The following is an 18430-nucleotide window of genomic DNA, read 5'->3' as shown; positions in this document are numbered from 1 at the left end:
TGTGTCACCTAAATAATCTCGGTCAGTGAATAAATGATAAAGCCAGGCTGGCATTTTTTATTAATAAAAAATAACAAGCTGGAATACACAGTGCTAGAGCCTGATCTCATTTTTAGCACTCTAAAATGCATGGTAACTACTGTGATTTAGGTGGAATTTGTCTTTGTTCTAACCCATGAAACTGAGAAAAGGATCTGATTTCATATTGAGCATAACTAAAGCAATTTTATTTTAAATGTAAATTTAATAAAAATAAATAAATAAACACATGACATGCTCAGCTTGTGATATTTCTAAAGAAATACAATCAGTTAAATTTGAGACTATTAATTAGATGTGTGAGTCTATCTTGTGTTATGAAGAATTTATTAAACGATTTTCCCTAGAGCAAACTCTCAGCTGGTATGAACTGCTATAGTCCCATTAATTTTACAAACATCAGAGAATTTACACCAGTTCAGAACTGCCCTTTGATTTACACTTTTCAAAATAGCCTCTAAGATGAACTTTTTTGTGTAGTTTGCAGAGGATGACAAGAAACTGAATTTGGAGATGAGTAGAAAGTGACAATCGAAAATGAAAGAACTTAATTCTGTTTCAAAGTAATTTTAAGACATTTTAAAGTTATATGAGGTTAAGTAGGCTTTTTTGCATTTTGTGTGGCTGTGTCCATTAAGAAATTACTCTCATAAATGATGATTAATGATCACTTTGAATAATGTATTGCCTTCATTAAAAATCTACAGCTTTTGAAGATAAACCAATGTGTTTGAAAAATTAATTCACAATGTGAAATGATTTTTGTATGTGTTTTCATATGTGCTCAGTGGTGCAAATACAGGTTCTTGAGGTTTATTTAAACCAGCAGTATCTCACATAATCCAAATCTTTGCCTGTACTTAGTTGGTTTTATATTCAAAAAATCAGACTTTTGCCACTGTAGCATTATCAAAATGGATTAAATATCTCTCAAATTAAAAAAAGAATACTAAGACAAAGAGAAGCTTAACCTCTCACTGATTAGCACCATTGTTTAGCCTGGGTAGCTGATCAACTACCCAACTACATCAACTAGGTAGCTGATGTAAATACATGCATATATATTTCCAACCGTCAGGAAATTCTGTGGTGACCTATCTGTTTCCCTCTTAATTCAACAGGTTTAGTATACTACAGCTAAAATATACAGTTTGGTGAAGTACTGAAAACAACTTGTAATTAACCTTCAGGCTGTTTGTTGTGTTTTTTTTTTTTGTGGTGGTTTTGTTTTTGGTTTTTTTGGTTGGTTGTTTAGTTGTTTTTTTGAGCACTTATCTATCACTCAGATCTGTATTTATGTGACTTCAAAAACTTCGAAGGAATACAGCAGAGGACAAAAAATAGCTGAATATGTGGATGCGTGTTACTCTGTTTAAATAATTTTTTAAAATGTGTAGATACAAGTGTACAGCTGTGAACTTGTGTGTTGTTTGTGGAAAAGGTATTGAATGGAATTTTTTTACTATTAATTGGATTGGAATTGCATGAATTTTTTTAAAAATCTACTATAGGTTGTAACAGCAAGCAAATTCATTTTTTCAAGATATTTCAAGAATCTTCTTAGAATACACATCCCTGATATTATTACCTAGTTATTTAACCAATAATTCTCTGAAATTACTGAAGATTTATCAGTGCATTTTAAAGTGTGACCTTGTTGCCTCACTGTCATTTTGAGTTGTTCAGTGTCTGTCTCATTTAGAGACATCACCTGGAATGTTGAATGCAAATAAATTTAAAAGCTGATAGTTTCATTTAGAAATATTAGAACAAGCCACATAGCTGATTGTAGAACTGTCTTTATGTAAAGTTTCTACAATATTAGTCAAATTGGTCTGCTTAAGCTTATATTGTCTTTTCTTCTGAAAAATAAACAGTTTTAAAAAATAAACGGTACTGCCCTTTGCCAACAGCAGATGGCAATTATTCAGAAAAGTCTTTGCATTTGGATTGTCTATAAAGTTTGACACAATACTTGAATAGTCGAATAGGAAATAGGATTTTTATGACAGCAATTTATGTTCAGGATTCATAGAGTATGTTTATTTAAAAGAAGTTGAAGAGAACAAGAAACTGCTTAGCATGGTGAAATATGCATGTGTTATATACTGTGTCTTAACGACTGTCTTTTCTTTCCTCTTACAGTTTGATAATGTATGGTTTTGTGAAGGCCATGGTACACATTGGCCAGTTAAAAGCATGGGAATTCCACTTCACTGACTGTTTATTTTTTGGATCACTGATGTCTGCCACAGATCCAGGTAACAATTTAAAATAACTTTTTTTTTTTTTTCAAAAATCAGAAGAGTAAATAAAAATATAATGTCTGTATGTGCCATAAAAATGTTGAGTGTCTGTTCTCAGTTTTGATTCTCATCCCTTTAAATGTCTTATATTCTGATTATTGTAAATCAAATTGCCTCCAGAGATCCCCTGTGTAAGATTTACCTGTGTTAATCTTACAAACTTTACAAATGAAGTTGCTGAAGAGATTGGAATAATGTTCTCCAGTCTCAGGGACACCTGACTGTTTATTGCTAATATGAGAATTTCTGTACGCCTTAAACTTTATGGTTAATTAACGAAGACATTACCAGAAACAGAAAATCCTGAGTTAGAAGGGACCCAAAAGGATCATCGAGCCTGCCACTCTGCTCCCCTCATGAGGAGGCTGCAGGCTGCCATGAGGTCTCCCCTCAGTCTCCTCTGAGCTGAACAAACCAAGTGACTTCAGACACTCCTCAGACGTCTTCCGCTCTAGACCCTTCACCATCTTTGTTACCCTCATTCATATGCCCTCTAACATTTCTATATCCTTCTTAATACTGTGGTGCCCAAAACTGCACACAGGCCACACCTGTGCAGAGCAGATCAGGTCACTTCCCTCAACCATCCAGCCATGCTGTGCCAAATGCATCTCAGGCTATGGTTGGCCCTTTCGGCTGCCAGGGCACACTGCTGGCTTATATTCAATTTGCAATCAACCAGGATCCGCAAATCCTTTCTCTTGTCCTCCAGCCTGAATGTGTATTCAGGACTGCCACACCCCAGGCACACTTGCTCTTTTTAAATTTCATACAGATGGTGAGTGCCCAACCCTCTAGTTTGTCAAGATCTCTACCTTTTGCAAAAGTTTGCAAAGCCTCTCTACCCCTGAGGGTGTCAACAGCTCCTCCTAATTTAGTATCATCTACAAACTTACTTAGTATGTATTTGAGTCCTGCATCCAGATCACTTATAAAATGTGTGATCTAACCTAGTTTAAAGATAAGGGGAACTAACTTTCAGATATGGCCATATAAATACAGTTTATAAGGTATCAATTTAGAATTTGAATGCACTGTTACATGGTTAATACAATTATGAAAAGATCGGTACCAATATGTTGACCAGAACTTGCAGATGTGAGGTTTAAAGCCTACAGTTACAGTAAATACCCAAGTGTGGGAGAAACAGATTCAGTGGAATTCCAAGTCATAGAGTTACAGGATCGTGTATATCAGAAGGGACCTCTGGAGTATTTCCTATCCAACCTAATAATTAAAACAGGGCTAACCTCAAAGTTATTCACAGACTTAGCAAAATTTTGTTACACTGACTATGTTCATAGTAAGACTACTCTGGTATCAAAATATTGGTTTTGCATCTATGGAAAAACTGTGAAGGAGGAAGTGAAAAGAGAATTTATTGATATTCTAACTACAATATCATGCAAAAACAAAGTGAAGAATATGGAAAGGTACACTGGATTTTTGCAAAATTTTCAGTGGAGCGGTTACAGGAAAAAGAACAAAAAGCATTTCACGATGCACATGACGTGCTGTGTTAGTGCTAATACCCCTGACAAGCTTCTCTGAGAAACATATGAAAAAGTCTTTCAAAATCTTGGCTATTAAAAAAAGTGACAAAAAGCAACATTGTTCCACAAATTTGTTCCATTCTTTAAATGAAACCTCAATATTTAACAAAAGACTATGAGAGCTTGTGATTTATCATTCTGATGGCTTAAAAATATGGTGTAAAACAATTTATTTCAACAAAACCTGTTGTTACAAGATTTCTGTAAAAGCTGTCTCAAATTGTTATTCTCAAATTAAGCTAAGCATCCAGTATTCTGCCACTTATAAAGTCCCTCAACTACTTTAATAAGGTTCATCACATGATCAGAACAAGAGAACAACACAGAAACTAAAAGCAGAAATTACACATAAGAAAAATAATTGCTTATGGAATAAAAAGTTGCTTAAAGCTTCCAAGTACTTTTCTTGATTGTGCTATGAATAGTTTTGTAGTTGGCTTTGTTTCTTTTCCCATTTTCCATTCCATTACTATTTTGTTCCACAAATGAAAATGTTGATTTACAAGGGGATATACATACACGTATAAGACAAACACAGTGATTTTGATTACAATAGTGTTAAATCACCACTGAATAATCTGGCAAAGCTCAGGGGGAGGGGAGGGTGAACTTCCTCTTCCACTGGAAGGAATAAGAAGTCACAAGGATTACTTTACCCAGAATTTTTAATAGGCTTAAACAGCTAATACTGCAGTTCTGAATACTTTTAGTGGGACAAACTGTCATCTATTAATGCTCTTGGTAATTACTCTTCTGCTTATATAGAGTCTCTGTGTGTGTCCAAGGTTTGTTTGAATGTTCAATCTTGCTCCATCTGTTATCTAAGCTGTTAGATGTTTTACTGATCTAATCTAATTTCAGTCCCCCAAAAGATGAGAGAATTTTACATGAAATTTTTGCTTAATTTAATGGTAGACATTGCTGAAAATATTTCACTCTCCTGTAGGATTTGCTAGTGAATTACAATCTCAAGCCATGCGAAGAGCTCATAGGAATTCCAAAATCAGAGAAAACACAATCCTCTAAAGGATTGATAGATCATATGAAGCATATAGCATAATCAGTTTTATATGTGATTTTACATTTGATATCTAGCTTTAAAAAAGAGAAATCTCTGGTGAAATGTTGTTGGTGTTGTAGAATAGAATAATAAATTACTGTCCTAGTATGAAATAAGAAATTCTTGTCAGATATGCTACTTGATTTTTCATTTATTTTTTCACTGTGTAGACACATTCACTGAATAGACACATTCCAAAACCAGTTTTAATTTCCCTTGGTTATGAAAAGCAATTAAGTCTCAAAAGATGTTAAAAACCGATCTGTTGACTCAACGGAAGTTGTTTTGACTGAGTTCCTTATTTGTAATAATAAAGATGACTTGTAGATGTTTACATGTTAAATGAATAATTTTACTACAAGGGCAGTAAATAAATACGTGCCATTTAGAAGTTCCTTATATTGTTAGGAAAAAGGAAATAACAGCATAGCACTCTCTAGGTGAGCATTTAAAGATCTTCATATAGAGATTTTGGCATAAAACTAATTCAGAAAATTTTCAACAATATTCCATAGGTTCCCTTCTATAGAAAATTGCATTTGAACTAAAATTTAGAAGTTAAATTACGATTGGTTATACTTGGGACTGTGTTTGAGATTCCTTTATCTACTTTCCAATAAAGATGAATTATCACAAGCTGATACAGAAACCATTATTACACCGAATGTTGAACTAAAAAGAAAAATTAAAAAGAGAAAATCCTTTGAGTGTTACAGTTTACGAATCTTAGCTCCCTAAAATATTTAGTTATGTTTCTACATTTTGCATTATAGAAGCTCTTGGATCTCCAGTAAAAATAAATAAATAAATAAATAAAATAAAAATAAAATAAAATAAAAATAAAATAAAATAAAATAAAATAAAAATAAAATAAACTTTATGGGAAAGACAGATTGTTTTCAAGTGAATCAATCAATTTACAGGAAATATATCTTTCCAATAATTTATTCATTATTGAACAGAAAAAGTTTCTCATTTCAAGACTTCAGGTGAGAAGTTTAATTTTTAAGAAGTAATATTTTAAAACATCATCAAATTCTCCCTTAATTAGTGTTTGATTTTAAGCATCAGATCAGTATCTTTCAATCTGATCAACCGATACCATTTATCATGTTTTTTGGGAAATCATCTCTTCTCATTAGTTAATCTATGTAAAACAGCACAGACTTGTTTCACTGTTTTCACTGTTGAAAGCGTTTCCCTTGTATTAGTACTGCATTTTGATTTCTAATGTAACCTAACTCTGGAGGCTGGAAGTTTTTTTTGGGTGATGCAAAAAGGAAGGAGCCTTTTCATGCCTTTGTTCTGGTGCACATGTCAAGAGCACCAAAGAGGCTGTGGAAAAGGGGCTGGAATGGAGAGTAGAGCCCTAACTCTAGGTCCCTAGAGACCTGCAAAATGAAACTGCCTCAAGTGTGGGCATGGATAAGGATATCTGGCATCAACTGTCTTGTGTGGCTGAAAGGCAGACACAACAATAAGTCCCAGGAACAGGCTGCTTCAGGGTACCAGTAGTTTTAATGGAATCATGTGAATGACAGAACAAAACTGACACATGAACTAAAAGATTTGACCTCTGCCTTAGCCACCAAAAAATAACTGGAAAGTATAGCTTTGGCAGTTTGTTGTAGCTGTTATTAACACATTTTGTGCAATGACCTTCCAATCCAGAGAAATTTCATGTATCTTTAGCACTTCTTATTTTTTTAACTTTTGACCTTTCAAGCATAGAAAACAGATTTACCTTCACAAGGTTTGCTGAAGCACAGCTATTTCTGAGCTACATGAACTCCCTTACCTTTGGTCATACTGATAATCACAAGGCTCTTTTCTATTTGAAGTTACTATAGTTACAGCTGAGCCTAAGATGTGAGTTGCACTGCTGCTGTTATTGATAAAACTGGATATTTATCAGAAAGAACAGTTCCCGTTTCTCATAAAAATCAGAGGATTTTGCATTAAAAAGCACAGTTTATAAATACAGCAGAGTAATACATTTTTGCACTGGTTCTATAGGCCTGTTTATAAGCATGTTTTTAATTAAAATATTTTTGCTTTCTCCTTATACACCCCTGACCTACTCTGTGAGTAGTGTTTATTAGGGAAAGGAGTCTATAATTAAAATTGGAATTGTTATTTTTAAAGAAAAATTGATGGAAAACATAAGTGAGACTTCTCTCATCTGATTTTCTTTCCATTTGATAATGAACTCCTAAGAGCCCATGAGTTAGAAAAGATATTAATTGTTCTAGTCAGAAGATTAAGATAAGATAAAACCCGTACTTTATATAATGGTTGCATTTATTTTCTGAGTTTCCTTGTTCTTTTCAAACACAACAGCAAAGAAGTATTGGATACAGTTAGCTTACGGATTGTTGAAGTTTGCTGAAGTTATACATTTTCAATTATCCTTTTTACAGCAATTATCCTTTTTACAGCAATTAAGTCCATTTTTTTTCTATATATTGCAAAAGATATCTTTCACAGACCAGCTCCATAGACACCAGTTCTGACTTGGATACAATCAAAATCATGCTAGGCTTAGAATCTAACAGATGTTCCCTCAGTCCATGAAGTCAAGGAAGAAGAATTATTATTATTATTATTATTATTTCTATTTTGGGGAGTTTTCTACTGCCACAAAAATATGTTTGTTTGCTGTCCCCAAATTACCAACTGTTTAGTTCTTTACCTGTCTCTATCTCTGTCCTCATATGCTTAGATTGAAATAAGAGCTTTAGAGTCACTGTGTAGTTTAGGGAAATGTAGTTTAGTATTTTTTTAATCCATGTTATCATACTGTATCTAAATGAATTATACAAGACTTTAAGAAGTTTACCACACAAAAATCAAGTCCTACCTACTTTGCCTTAAGAAAGCTAGGGAGGCCATACTGCAATGTAGTATCTAAAGACTATACACTTTACTTAAATACAAATCTTCTCACAGATCAGATGTCACAGATTACTGTGATATATGATGGCAAATGCTGAATCTTTAAATTTGTTCTCTTTTAAAGTCGTCCATCAGACAAAACATAGTGTGACTATTTTGGACAACTATGATTATTCACAAAGTATTTTTCTATCTGGAGAGTAATTTAATTTTTTTTTCCCTTAGTTTAGTGTCATGTCCTTTTTAATGTGCCTATTCGTACATGTATCCATAGATTCTCATAAGCAATAAAAGCAAATGTGATCTTGAATAAATGGCTATATGCTTTTGGCAAAACAATGCAAATGTTTTACTGAATTCTTAAATGGTACGGATGTGCTAGAGGTTCTGCTGCTCTCTGTTCTTGTGCAGATACCATTTAACATTTTCATTAATGAGTTGGCTAAGGCAATAGAGGATGCTTCTTTAACATATAATAATATGCTGAGAAGAGATAGCAAGCACTTTGAAAAACAGGATTAGAACTCAACTTAATCCTTGCAATAGTTTAAAATCAACAAGGATAAGTGCTACAGTTAGGAATAGTCATCTTAATAGATAGAAGCTAAGAAAATGCCATTTACTGCTGAAAAGGATTTCAAGTTTACAACCTGAAAATGAGTCATGAGGACTAATACGGGTGGGGAGGGGGAAAGGAAAACAGTTTCAGTTTCATAAACATATATTCTACCGCATCATTTCACTCTATTTCTTGACAGCAAGCATCAGCTACAGTAACTGGATAGGGTTATGAGCACTGTATTTCAAGAAAGATACCATCTGATTAGAAAAAGTTTAGTGAAAATTAGCTAGTAATTAAAGGGATAGAAAATATTTTTGAAAAGAGAAGATTGGAAGAAGCAAGTCAGTTTAGAGAGGATATATCTGAAATGAATCTTTGAATAGGAAAAATGTTGCTGAAGGAAAGAAAAAGTCAACAAATATGCCAAATTATTTCTGTCTCATTAGGTTAGGAATGGAAATTACAGACTTGAAGAGTAGGAAGGGAAATACAGGTTAGACGTTCAGGAATAATTGCATTTATAAACTGAAGAGTGGATTAGTTTCCCTGGGATTTGTGAAACCACAAACACTTCAGTTCTTTAAAAATAGATCAGATAAATATGTGTCATCAGTGATGACACATATCACTGATCGCTTACAGTGTCTGGGGGGGGGGGGGGGGGGGGAGGAGGGGTGTGGAGGGAAGGGGGTAAGGACAGAGTGGATACTGGTAGTGGTCTTCCTCCAGAGACCACGATTCTTCATCAAGCAACAGAAAATGTTGTAACCTCCAATGGGAGTGGGAGAGACATATGACATGGAAGATACTTCCCGAGAAGTGGGTGAACTAGGGTGTCTTTCACAGAGGAGGCAAGTGGTGCATTATTGTGTTGCTTGCTTTATTATTTTACTTTCATTCGAAAAGATCTGGAACCAGATTTGGGGAATAGAGTTCAGAGTGTAAGAGAATATGTTTGTTACATAAAAGAAAAGGTGTTGTTTTTGTAGGAGGCAAGAGGATGGACAGGAATGTGTAGGTATCTGTCTAATTAGCTTTGTCTACTCAAATACCAACAGTATCTTGGACTTTGATTACTATACTGTTTCCCTTCTATCATTTGTGGAGGGAGTATTAGTGCAAGCCCAAAGTAATATGCTAATAAGCAAAAGCTGGAAGTGGCAAAGAGTTTTAGAAAACTGGTCTGTTGTTATGCCATCAAAGAATGGGAGACTAAAATGGGTGCACATTTAGCACATTTAGGCAGCACTGCCTAATCAAGAAAAAAAAATACATAGAGAGATATTCATAGAATCATAGAATATCCCAAGTTGGAAGGGACCCACAAGGATAATCAAGTCCAACTCCTGGCTCCACACAGGACTACTTAAAAATTAAACCATATATCTGAAGAGCATTGCCTAAATGTTTCTTGAACTCCAGCAGGCTTGGTGCTGTTACCATTTCCCTGGGAGCCTGTCCCAGTGCCCGACCACGCTCTGGGTGAAGAACGTTTCCCTAACCCCCAGCCTGACCCTCCCTTGTCCCACCTCCATGCCATTACCTCGGGTCCTGTCACTGTCCCCAGAGAGCAGAGCTCAGCGCCTGCCCCTCTACTCTCCTTGTGAGGGAGCTGCAGGCTGCCATGAGGCCTTCACTCAGCCTGCTCTGCTCGGGGCTGAACAAACCAAGGGACTTCAGACACTCATACATCTTCCCCTCTAGACCCTTTGCCATCTTTGTTGCCTTCCTTTATATGTCCTCTAATTTTTATGTCGTTCTTATATTGTGGTGCCCAGAACTGTACCTAGTACTGGAAATGAGGCCGCACCAGCAGAGTATTGGTGAACCAAGAAAATATCCTTGCCGATAAAGATTATTCCTACACCTTTGAGCTGTTCTGAGGAAATAACTCTTTTCCTGATTTAACTTATAATCATAGTGGGTCTAGATTGGTGAGTTTATCAGGATGGTAAAATAAACTAGTTTATTTAAATATAGCTATATCATCAAATGTTTATTCACACACTTTTCCTAAATTGCCTTCTGTGGAATAACACTTCCAGAATTCTTCAAAGATAACACATCAGCAGAGATCACTGTGACATAAAATCCCACAGGGGAACTGACAATCTGTTTTAGGTTTGTACATTTATATATATACATATATAAATATATATATATATATATAGATTTAGATTACTTAGATATTTAAGCACCTTTCAGAAAATCTTATCAGCAATGATTTCAAATTTCCAATAAATTTGATTAAGACAGAATATAATCAGCTGTTCATGTATTTGTAAGTTATCAGCAGTCATCTCAACATGAAAGTGTATAATTTCCATTTCTGAAAGGTCAGGTGTTAACACAGCATCCTGAAGGCACTCCTAATATTTTAGATTTGTAGGCTATAAGGACTGAATCAATTGCACAATTACTTACTAGAATGAGCACCAGTGAAGCAGTGAGTTACCATGTAATTTTCAACCATACAAATATTTGGAGGCATTTACATTAAATGATGTGTGAAAAGTGAAAGTTCTGCTTCCTCCATGCAAGGAGAGAATACTAGTATCAACAAAGAACATGGATAGCTTTTTTCATTTAGAGATTATGAAATGCTAGGAAGGTCTAGGAAAGGATTGTGTACAGGTTAGGAAACTGAGGTCCTTTAAAATCCTAAGTATGGTACAGGTATCTACATGCCCTTGAGGACGTGTGTCTAAATGATTTAGCCAACAAGTTGAAATCTGACACAAACTAAATTTTTTCTGCTGCACTGGCAAGGTAAAAGTCAGATATAGCATACCACTTGGGGAGTAGGAAGGGACTTAAATCAATGAAGGAACACTGAAGGAACCTTAAAATGGGTTGCAAATATCAGTTGTCCTGATCTGCATGAGAGAGCTTCATGACTACAGATGTGCTGCACTTGAGGTGAAAGTGGTTTTGTTGTTGGTAGGACAGGGTACAAGGTTATTTGAGTGTTCCTCAATAAAAACACATTACAGATGGATAAACATAATTATACCTTCTTAAAACAGGTAAACCACTACTTTCATCACCCACAGAGCCCATAGCAAACCCAACGCTTTTCAGCACCCTTATTACTCCTTGGTGACAAGATCCAAGTCCTTTGTGTACAGTGAAATATACTGTGACATTTTCATGTATGCATAATTCTGTGTGTAAGAGGGAAATCTTTTTTCTAACTAGCTGAAGCAACAAAACACATAGACTTGCTGGATTTTAGTATCTTATATACTTCAGTTAACCCCTGTTATTAGCCACTTGGGTAGTAAATCAGATTAGACTTTTCAAAGCCCACACCCTAACATTGCTTTATTTCTTGAACTGCCAGAGGAATATGAAAATAACAAATTCACTGTTTTGTCTCCATACAGTGACAGTCCTTGCTATTTTCCATGAGCTGCATGTGGACACAGATTTATACACGCTACTGTTTGGAGAGAGTGTTCTAAATGATGCTGTGGCTATTGTGCTGACATAGTAAGTACAGCCACTTTGATTCTTTACTTGGTGAGGTAATTCCAAGCATAAATTGCTGATATCGTTCACAAATCATATTGTGTGTCCAAGTATAGATAAAGCATTTTAAGTTTTCATCACAGAGATGTCGTTTTGGAGTTGTTATTGGTTTGTTAAATAAAATAATTCCAGTATTATTAATAGCAACTGAGTATCCAAAATGCAACTTTCATTCATTTTCTTCAGCCTAGAAAGCAGTATATTCTGTAAAATGTGCATATTTAATTTAACGTGAATTCTTTTCTCAACAACATATATTGAAAAAATAAAGCTGATTGGGGACCTAGGACATAGGGCTACTGTAAAAATGGAGTCAGAACTTTTGAAATAGAAGATATATTTTATTCTACTTTTTGCAATCTATTGTTTTCCACAGTTAAAACCACAAAGTGGTACACTGTAGCCCAGCTTATCTCTTTCTGCCTATTAAATCTGACAGAGTTTCAGCTGGCAATATTATCTTAAATTTATATAAAGCCTTTTTACTCTCAGGAATCCTCAAACATATAATGGGTAAAAATCATGTCCTGTCCTAAAAAGAGAGATGCTAAGTACACGATTAACAGGATCTCAAGTTAACTCAATCAAGTTAAGACAATCTTAAAAGTAACATAACTTTGCAAAATCATTTTCTGGGATGCTTGAAGTGCTTCACATTAAGCCTCAGTTCACTGCCACCTTTTTCGTTAAAATACAGATCCTTGAACTAGGATTTCTGCTATTCTTGGAAAAATAAATAAATAAATAAAGATTTTTACGAAGGTTAGTCATTAAAAAATGACTTCACATGTTGTCTGAAACAATTATAATAGTTGAATTTAAAAAAAAAAAAGTGTCAAGATACTAAAAATAGTAATCCTATTTAATTTATTATATTCCAGTTATCAGTCTAGTTATGTTCACCTACACTAAAATCCTTGCATTGTTTTTAGAGCAAGAATGATATTCTCAAATGCTGAATTGTCTGAGCATATCTGGGTTGGAATGTGCCACTTAGCAGAGCATCTAGTATGTCAGACAATAAAATGCACAAAAGGAAAACTAAGCAAGGAATGGCAACCTCGGTAGAGGGAACAGATAGAAAAGCATCCATTAAGGCAGCTTTAAAAATTGGAAAGAAGCTTGTAGGTGACAAAAATACTGAAATTTTCTTCTCTGTTTCATTTGGCATTGTTTAATAGAGACCTAGACATTTACAGCTCATTTAGACTCTTCATTTGTTAGAGCCAGATTCCTATAGGCTGTGTAACAATTATGCTACATGCAGCACAGAGACACTCAGAATGTTTTAAGTGTCTGTAGTTTTCAGTCACTGTGATGTCAAAGTACATGGATCTCTTCAAAAGTGAAACTCAACTGCAAAGTAAATCTAGGAAGATAAGTACTATCAGATAGCACCTGATTCATGAGTTTCTAGCATCTGTTCAGGTTCCCTGTACTCAGGTCTAGGTTAGGATCCTCAGCCTGTACATGGATAAAAAAATCAACTAGAATGGTGCCTGACACTAATGCTGGCTATCTCCTTTTGTTTTCTTAGCTATACATGGTACATTACAAACTTTCTTTACTATAGAATCTCTTGTCCCTGTAAAATTAGTGTATTGTTCTGTATACCCAGTGTGAGTAATAATACATCGATTACTCTAATAGATTTAGTCATTTGCAGAGAATGAAGAGAATATATCATCAGTTTCACATTTCATTAATTTCTGGCTTAAATAATCAGCTTCTGCACAAAGGAAATGTTTCTGCAACTTAAAACGATCTTCCTTTCTGTACCTTTGTAAGTAAAGCTATACTGTTAATAGTGTCAGCTTCAATGTGTTAACAATCCAGTAAACCAAAATGAATTTAAATGAAGAATATTATTTTTCTGTCACTATGAAAGAACAGCTAGGGTTTTTGTTTTGGTTTGGTTTGGTTTGTTTTTTTTTTTCTCTGTAACATATACACCTTTTCAGGATGGTGCAAACACAGCATGTTCATAATTATAGTAATAGGGGACTATTTAAAAAGGTGTGAGAATAATGTTTACAAATACAGAAAAGCAATAACAAGTCATTTTGTACACTTTGTAACGGTAAATAGAAGACTGAAAAAGAGAATACACAGTGTTTCATCAGCTCACAAAATAACCAAGTTAATGTCTGCAGGAATGACTCATTACAGGAAAGGAAGAGAAAAGAGGGAAGCCTCTTATGGTTAGCTGTGATGATTTGGCAAGGTGAAGGTAGCAGTATGGCTATCTGCCAACAAGGCTTTATACTAATGCCTATCTTTTCCTCCAGCTTCTCCCTCCAACATTTTTACTGCACTGTGTATCATTTAGTTAAGAAGGACAGCAATCAGACCAGTTACCCTATATTTCACATTTTAAACATTCAGAATTAGTCATTTTAAAGCCCGTTTATATCAAGGATTCATGGTATTTAAGAAAAATGATAACAGAGCTACAAGAGAATACTCATTAGCTGACTAAACATGCCTGCTTTTATGTGGAAAAAGCTATATGAATAATTATGCCATGAATATTTACTATGTACTTTGTTCTCCAGGAAATGGACTTGTCACCCGTGTACTCATTCTCTGTCTATTTACAGCCTAACCAGTATCTCTAGAAGTAGTTTATATGTGCCTAAATTAAAACAAACAAACAAGGAATACATAGGAAAATAGATATTTGAGCTTCTTTTGGGTGTTTATACATGCTATACATAGTCTTTGTGATTAGAGAGTGAAACCACTTTGTGATTAGAATAGTGTAACATCCCTATTTGGAATCTGATTTTAAACAACAGATTGCAGCAACCTTTTATGAAAGCCATAGGATGAAACATTCAAGGTGATATATTTCATTAATGAATTCCAGACTGAGGAATATTTATCATTACAGAAAAATGTATATAGCACTTTATAGACAAATACAATGAACAAAGAAGTGTGTGCACTTGGTAACTTACTAGCTGCGGACTGCATTCTAAAGATCATAACTGAGAAACATCCCAGTAACCAGTAAATTCAGAATTGTGTGTGACGAAGACTGTTGAATCTGGTTGAAAATTAATAATTTATGAATATTTTTCAGCAAATCTTGAAGATTGACCTCTTACTTCTCTTTTATTCCGTTTTCATTGTTCTCTCTATGTACGATATAAAACTTGTTGAAGCAAACATTTGCATATATTTTGAGCGTACATGCTGTAGTTTTGGACTTCACATAGTTTTTGCATATTTGCAGAGGAATTTGTGTAAGAAAGTGTGGAAGAAGTTGTAAAAATAGCACTGAATATCTTGAGATATGACAGAAAAGTGGCTGAACAGGTCATTATCATCAAGATAGTATATTTAGCAGAGCTATTTAATCTTTCTCATGCTGAGTGCTCTCTGAGTGCAGGATGTGGAAAGCAGTAATGAATACTGATACATGTTCCCTGCTAACAAATTATCTTAGAGAACATTGCACAAGAAATGTTTCCATTGTAGTCAGTGTGAGAAGTGTTTGTAATATCATTATGCAAAAGAGGTGACTCTGTTTCTCCACTGGCTTTTGTACTCCAGTATTGGCTCAGTTTGCCTGAGTTTCATCTCCTTCCTAGAAGATGTGATAGTGTGGAAGTCACACTGGCAGCAAGCATGTTAGCTAGTATGTATAAAAAGTCTACGATCAACATATGGTATTGTCTTTCATATGTAATCATCAGAAGTGAGTGGCAGCTAGGGGACATGGGACATATGACATTTGGACATGGATTTATTAGTTCCAACAAGAAATTGATTTATTATTTCCCATCCCTCTGTTATATGCAATCAAGAACAGTTTGATATGTGAGTGAAGTGGAAATCCTGGAGATAAAAAGTGTAGAGGAAGATCACATAGCAGAGAAACCAGAGAACATGGATTCTAGCTGACATAGGAAATGAAGTCCTACCTTTTCAGAATGCTAATTGCCCTAGAAAGCTGCAAAGTTTGGATATTTCTGTGCAGAGAGGAACAAACTGTAAACATAGTTTTCTTATAAAGTTTGGCTTGTTGTTTTTAAGTACCTTAAATGGTATGTAAAGGAAGAGATGATGACCTTGGAGGTTCTGTAGAAGAAGGTGAAGAGGAACATAACTGAAAAATACTGAGTTGGTTCAAGTTGGATATCCTGCCTCTTTTGTAATGTATCAACAGGTTGGATGCATTTCATAAAGTTCACTCATGCTTATTGACGAACATTAGGCTATGGAAGGCTTGGATTTTGACATAGTCAAGATGTAAGGATCCTTTTGCAAAAATCTAGAACCAGGACTAAAAAGCTAAATTCTTGGAGCAGTAGGATCTGGAAGGGTAAAAGGTCCTGTTGTTGTATGTTTCAGGAATTCAGTGAGCCTCTATTGGACAGATAAAATGGCACGAATGTGCAACATTCCTTTTGTTTTCTTTTGGAAAATCTATGCTAGTAAAAAGGTGCTGCAACCCATTCTATAAAATAAACTTCTCTGTGTTGGTTCAAAGATTTTCCAAGCAGTTTACTATGATGAAGAAATTTCATTTCCCAGCATTGTTGGAATACGATTTTTCTCTAAAAACAGATACATTTCAAGTCCTTTTTTCATGATCCAGCTACAGCACATGACACCATATCTGTGCTTGATAAATTAACTGTCCTTAGAATCCAAAATCCTTTATAATAGTTTTAAAGACTTGAAATTTAAAACAAATAATTTGGAAGCAGCCTATTTAATCTTGCTTTTGTCTTTCCTTCTTCAAAATAAATATCAGAGTTTATCCACTAGAATAGAATAAAGCATAAAGGAGGCATTTCGATTATTCAGTCTGTTTATGGGTTAGTATTGAGGGGAAAGGGGGTAGTATTGCAGGGCTTAGTATTGAGGTGAAAGGGAGCAGGGCAAATGAATAATGATCAGCATTACTATGCCCAGTAGGGAAATCTTTTATAAAAGTAGTTTCATGGCTCCCCTTAAATATTTCTAGGATGGTCATGTTCTAACACTTTCCATAGCTCCATATCTCTGCTCAAAAAATATTTTCATTCTAGTCTAGCAGTACTGTATGCAAATTAATGTCATGTTCAAACCATTCTGTCTTCTCAGAAGTTCTGGTAACTTGCATAGGGCTTTCTAAAGTAACACAGCAGAGGTAACTGAGACAAGTGAGCAGAGGTGAGAGAATTTTTTTGGAAAACAGTATTAATTTCCATGGGAAATACCTCGGAAGCCAGTGTTCGGCTCAGTTTTTGCTAGTTCCTTGTAAGGCTGACATTTCTCAGACAGTGATCCCTATGATTGCCTTAGGAAGACAAGAGAATTCCTTCTGTCACAACGGTGATCCTTACTAGTAGGTACAGTCATGATCTTACTAATTTTAGTTCAGTTCAGATCTCTCCAAAATACATGAAACTCTTCTGATCAAATGGACCTCAAATAGAAGATGAATAAGAACCTTTAAATCTTTCTGGGTTTAGATATTTATTTGTTTACCAGTATTTTTATTACTTATGAGGTTTAAATTCTATGGATATGGCATCAAACAAGAGGATAAGTTTACAAATGAGGAAAAATGTAGTCAGAGACTGAAGAAACACTTCTGTAGTCAGAGACTGAGGAGACATTTGACACACACCAAATCTAGGTACAAATATTCAGTTTATGTTTCATTTAACTTGGTCACTGGTTTGGTTAATTAACAACCATTATCAGCAAATATTACTTTCTCACTTTTTACAAGCAGGCTTTATTTCTAATTGTGATTCCTTGTTTATTTTATATTAAAATTAGTAGACCTATACAGGAAAAGAAAAGTCAGCGTAACTATGCTGCTGAATAATGAAATTAGGAGCTGGGATTTTCAGGAAATAATATTGGCTTTGAAAGGTATGATGGATATCTCCTTGGTGCATATCTCACTAGATGTAAGGCTCCCTTTAAGAATATTTTAAGCTTTCTTCTTTTGTCATGGACTGTCTGTGACTTGTTTTTTTTGCCCTTCAATTTTCAGAGCATTATTCTGTATAGTTTGCCACACTTTGATCCCAGAACCCATTGAATAACAAATTTCAGAGGAAAGACAGCTGAATGTTCTCACCTCATGTTTTTCCCTCATGCTGCAGTTGCAGTCAGGAAATGGCCATTAAAAGTGACATGGTGAGATCCCATATTTACTATCTCAAAACTTTTATGTTATATGCAGTCACTTAAGACTTTTCTGTCACCAATACTTTGTTTCAGTTTCTCCATCATCTGTAAGTAAATAGGATTTCATTCAGTCTAATAATATGGTGAAGTCTGCCAGCCCGTAACCCATATCTCCTGCTCAGATTTATTAGGAACTGTTAGCAAATAGTGAAAACTATGATTGTTTCAGTATTGAGTTATAGCATAGTATAAAAAAAAAAAAAAAAAAAAAAAAAAGTTGTTTCTTCCTTCTCCCTGTATTTTTAGCCATTTTAACCATTTATTCATACCATCTCTCAATGTCTAC

General features: G+C 34.7%; 1 protein-coding gene across 3 annotated transcripts in view; it reads left to right on the top strand.

Annotated features, from left to right (window-relative positions):
- Positions 1-18430, top strand: part of SLC9A9 (solute carrier family 9 member A9) — a 218515-nt gene that overhangs the window by 46198 nt on the left and 153887 nt on the right. For all 3 annotated transcript variants that reach the window (XM_038183440.2, XM_038183439.2, XM_072042776.1), the window contains exons 5-6: positions 2185-2300; positions 11802-11907. In XM_038183440.2, coding sequence (XP_038039368.2) covers positions 2185-2300; positions 11802-11907 — 222 coding nt within the window. The remainder of the gene's footprint in view (positions 1-2184; positions 2301-11801; positions 11908-18430) is intronic.

This window comes from Anas platyrhynchos, chromosome 9 (assembly GCF_047663525.1).
Source record: "Anas platyrhynchos isolate ZD024472 breed Pekin duck chromosome 9, IASCAAS_PekinDuck_T2T, whole genome shotgun sequence".
NCBI classification, from domain to species: Eukaryota; Metazoa; Chordata; class Aves; order Anseriformes; family Anatidae; genus Anas; species Anas platyrhynchos.
This window is presented reverse-complemented; position numbering and strand designations above follow the sequence as displayed.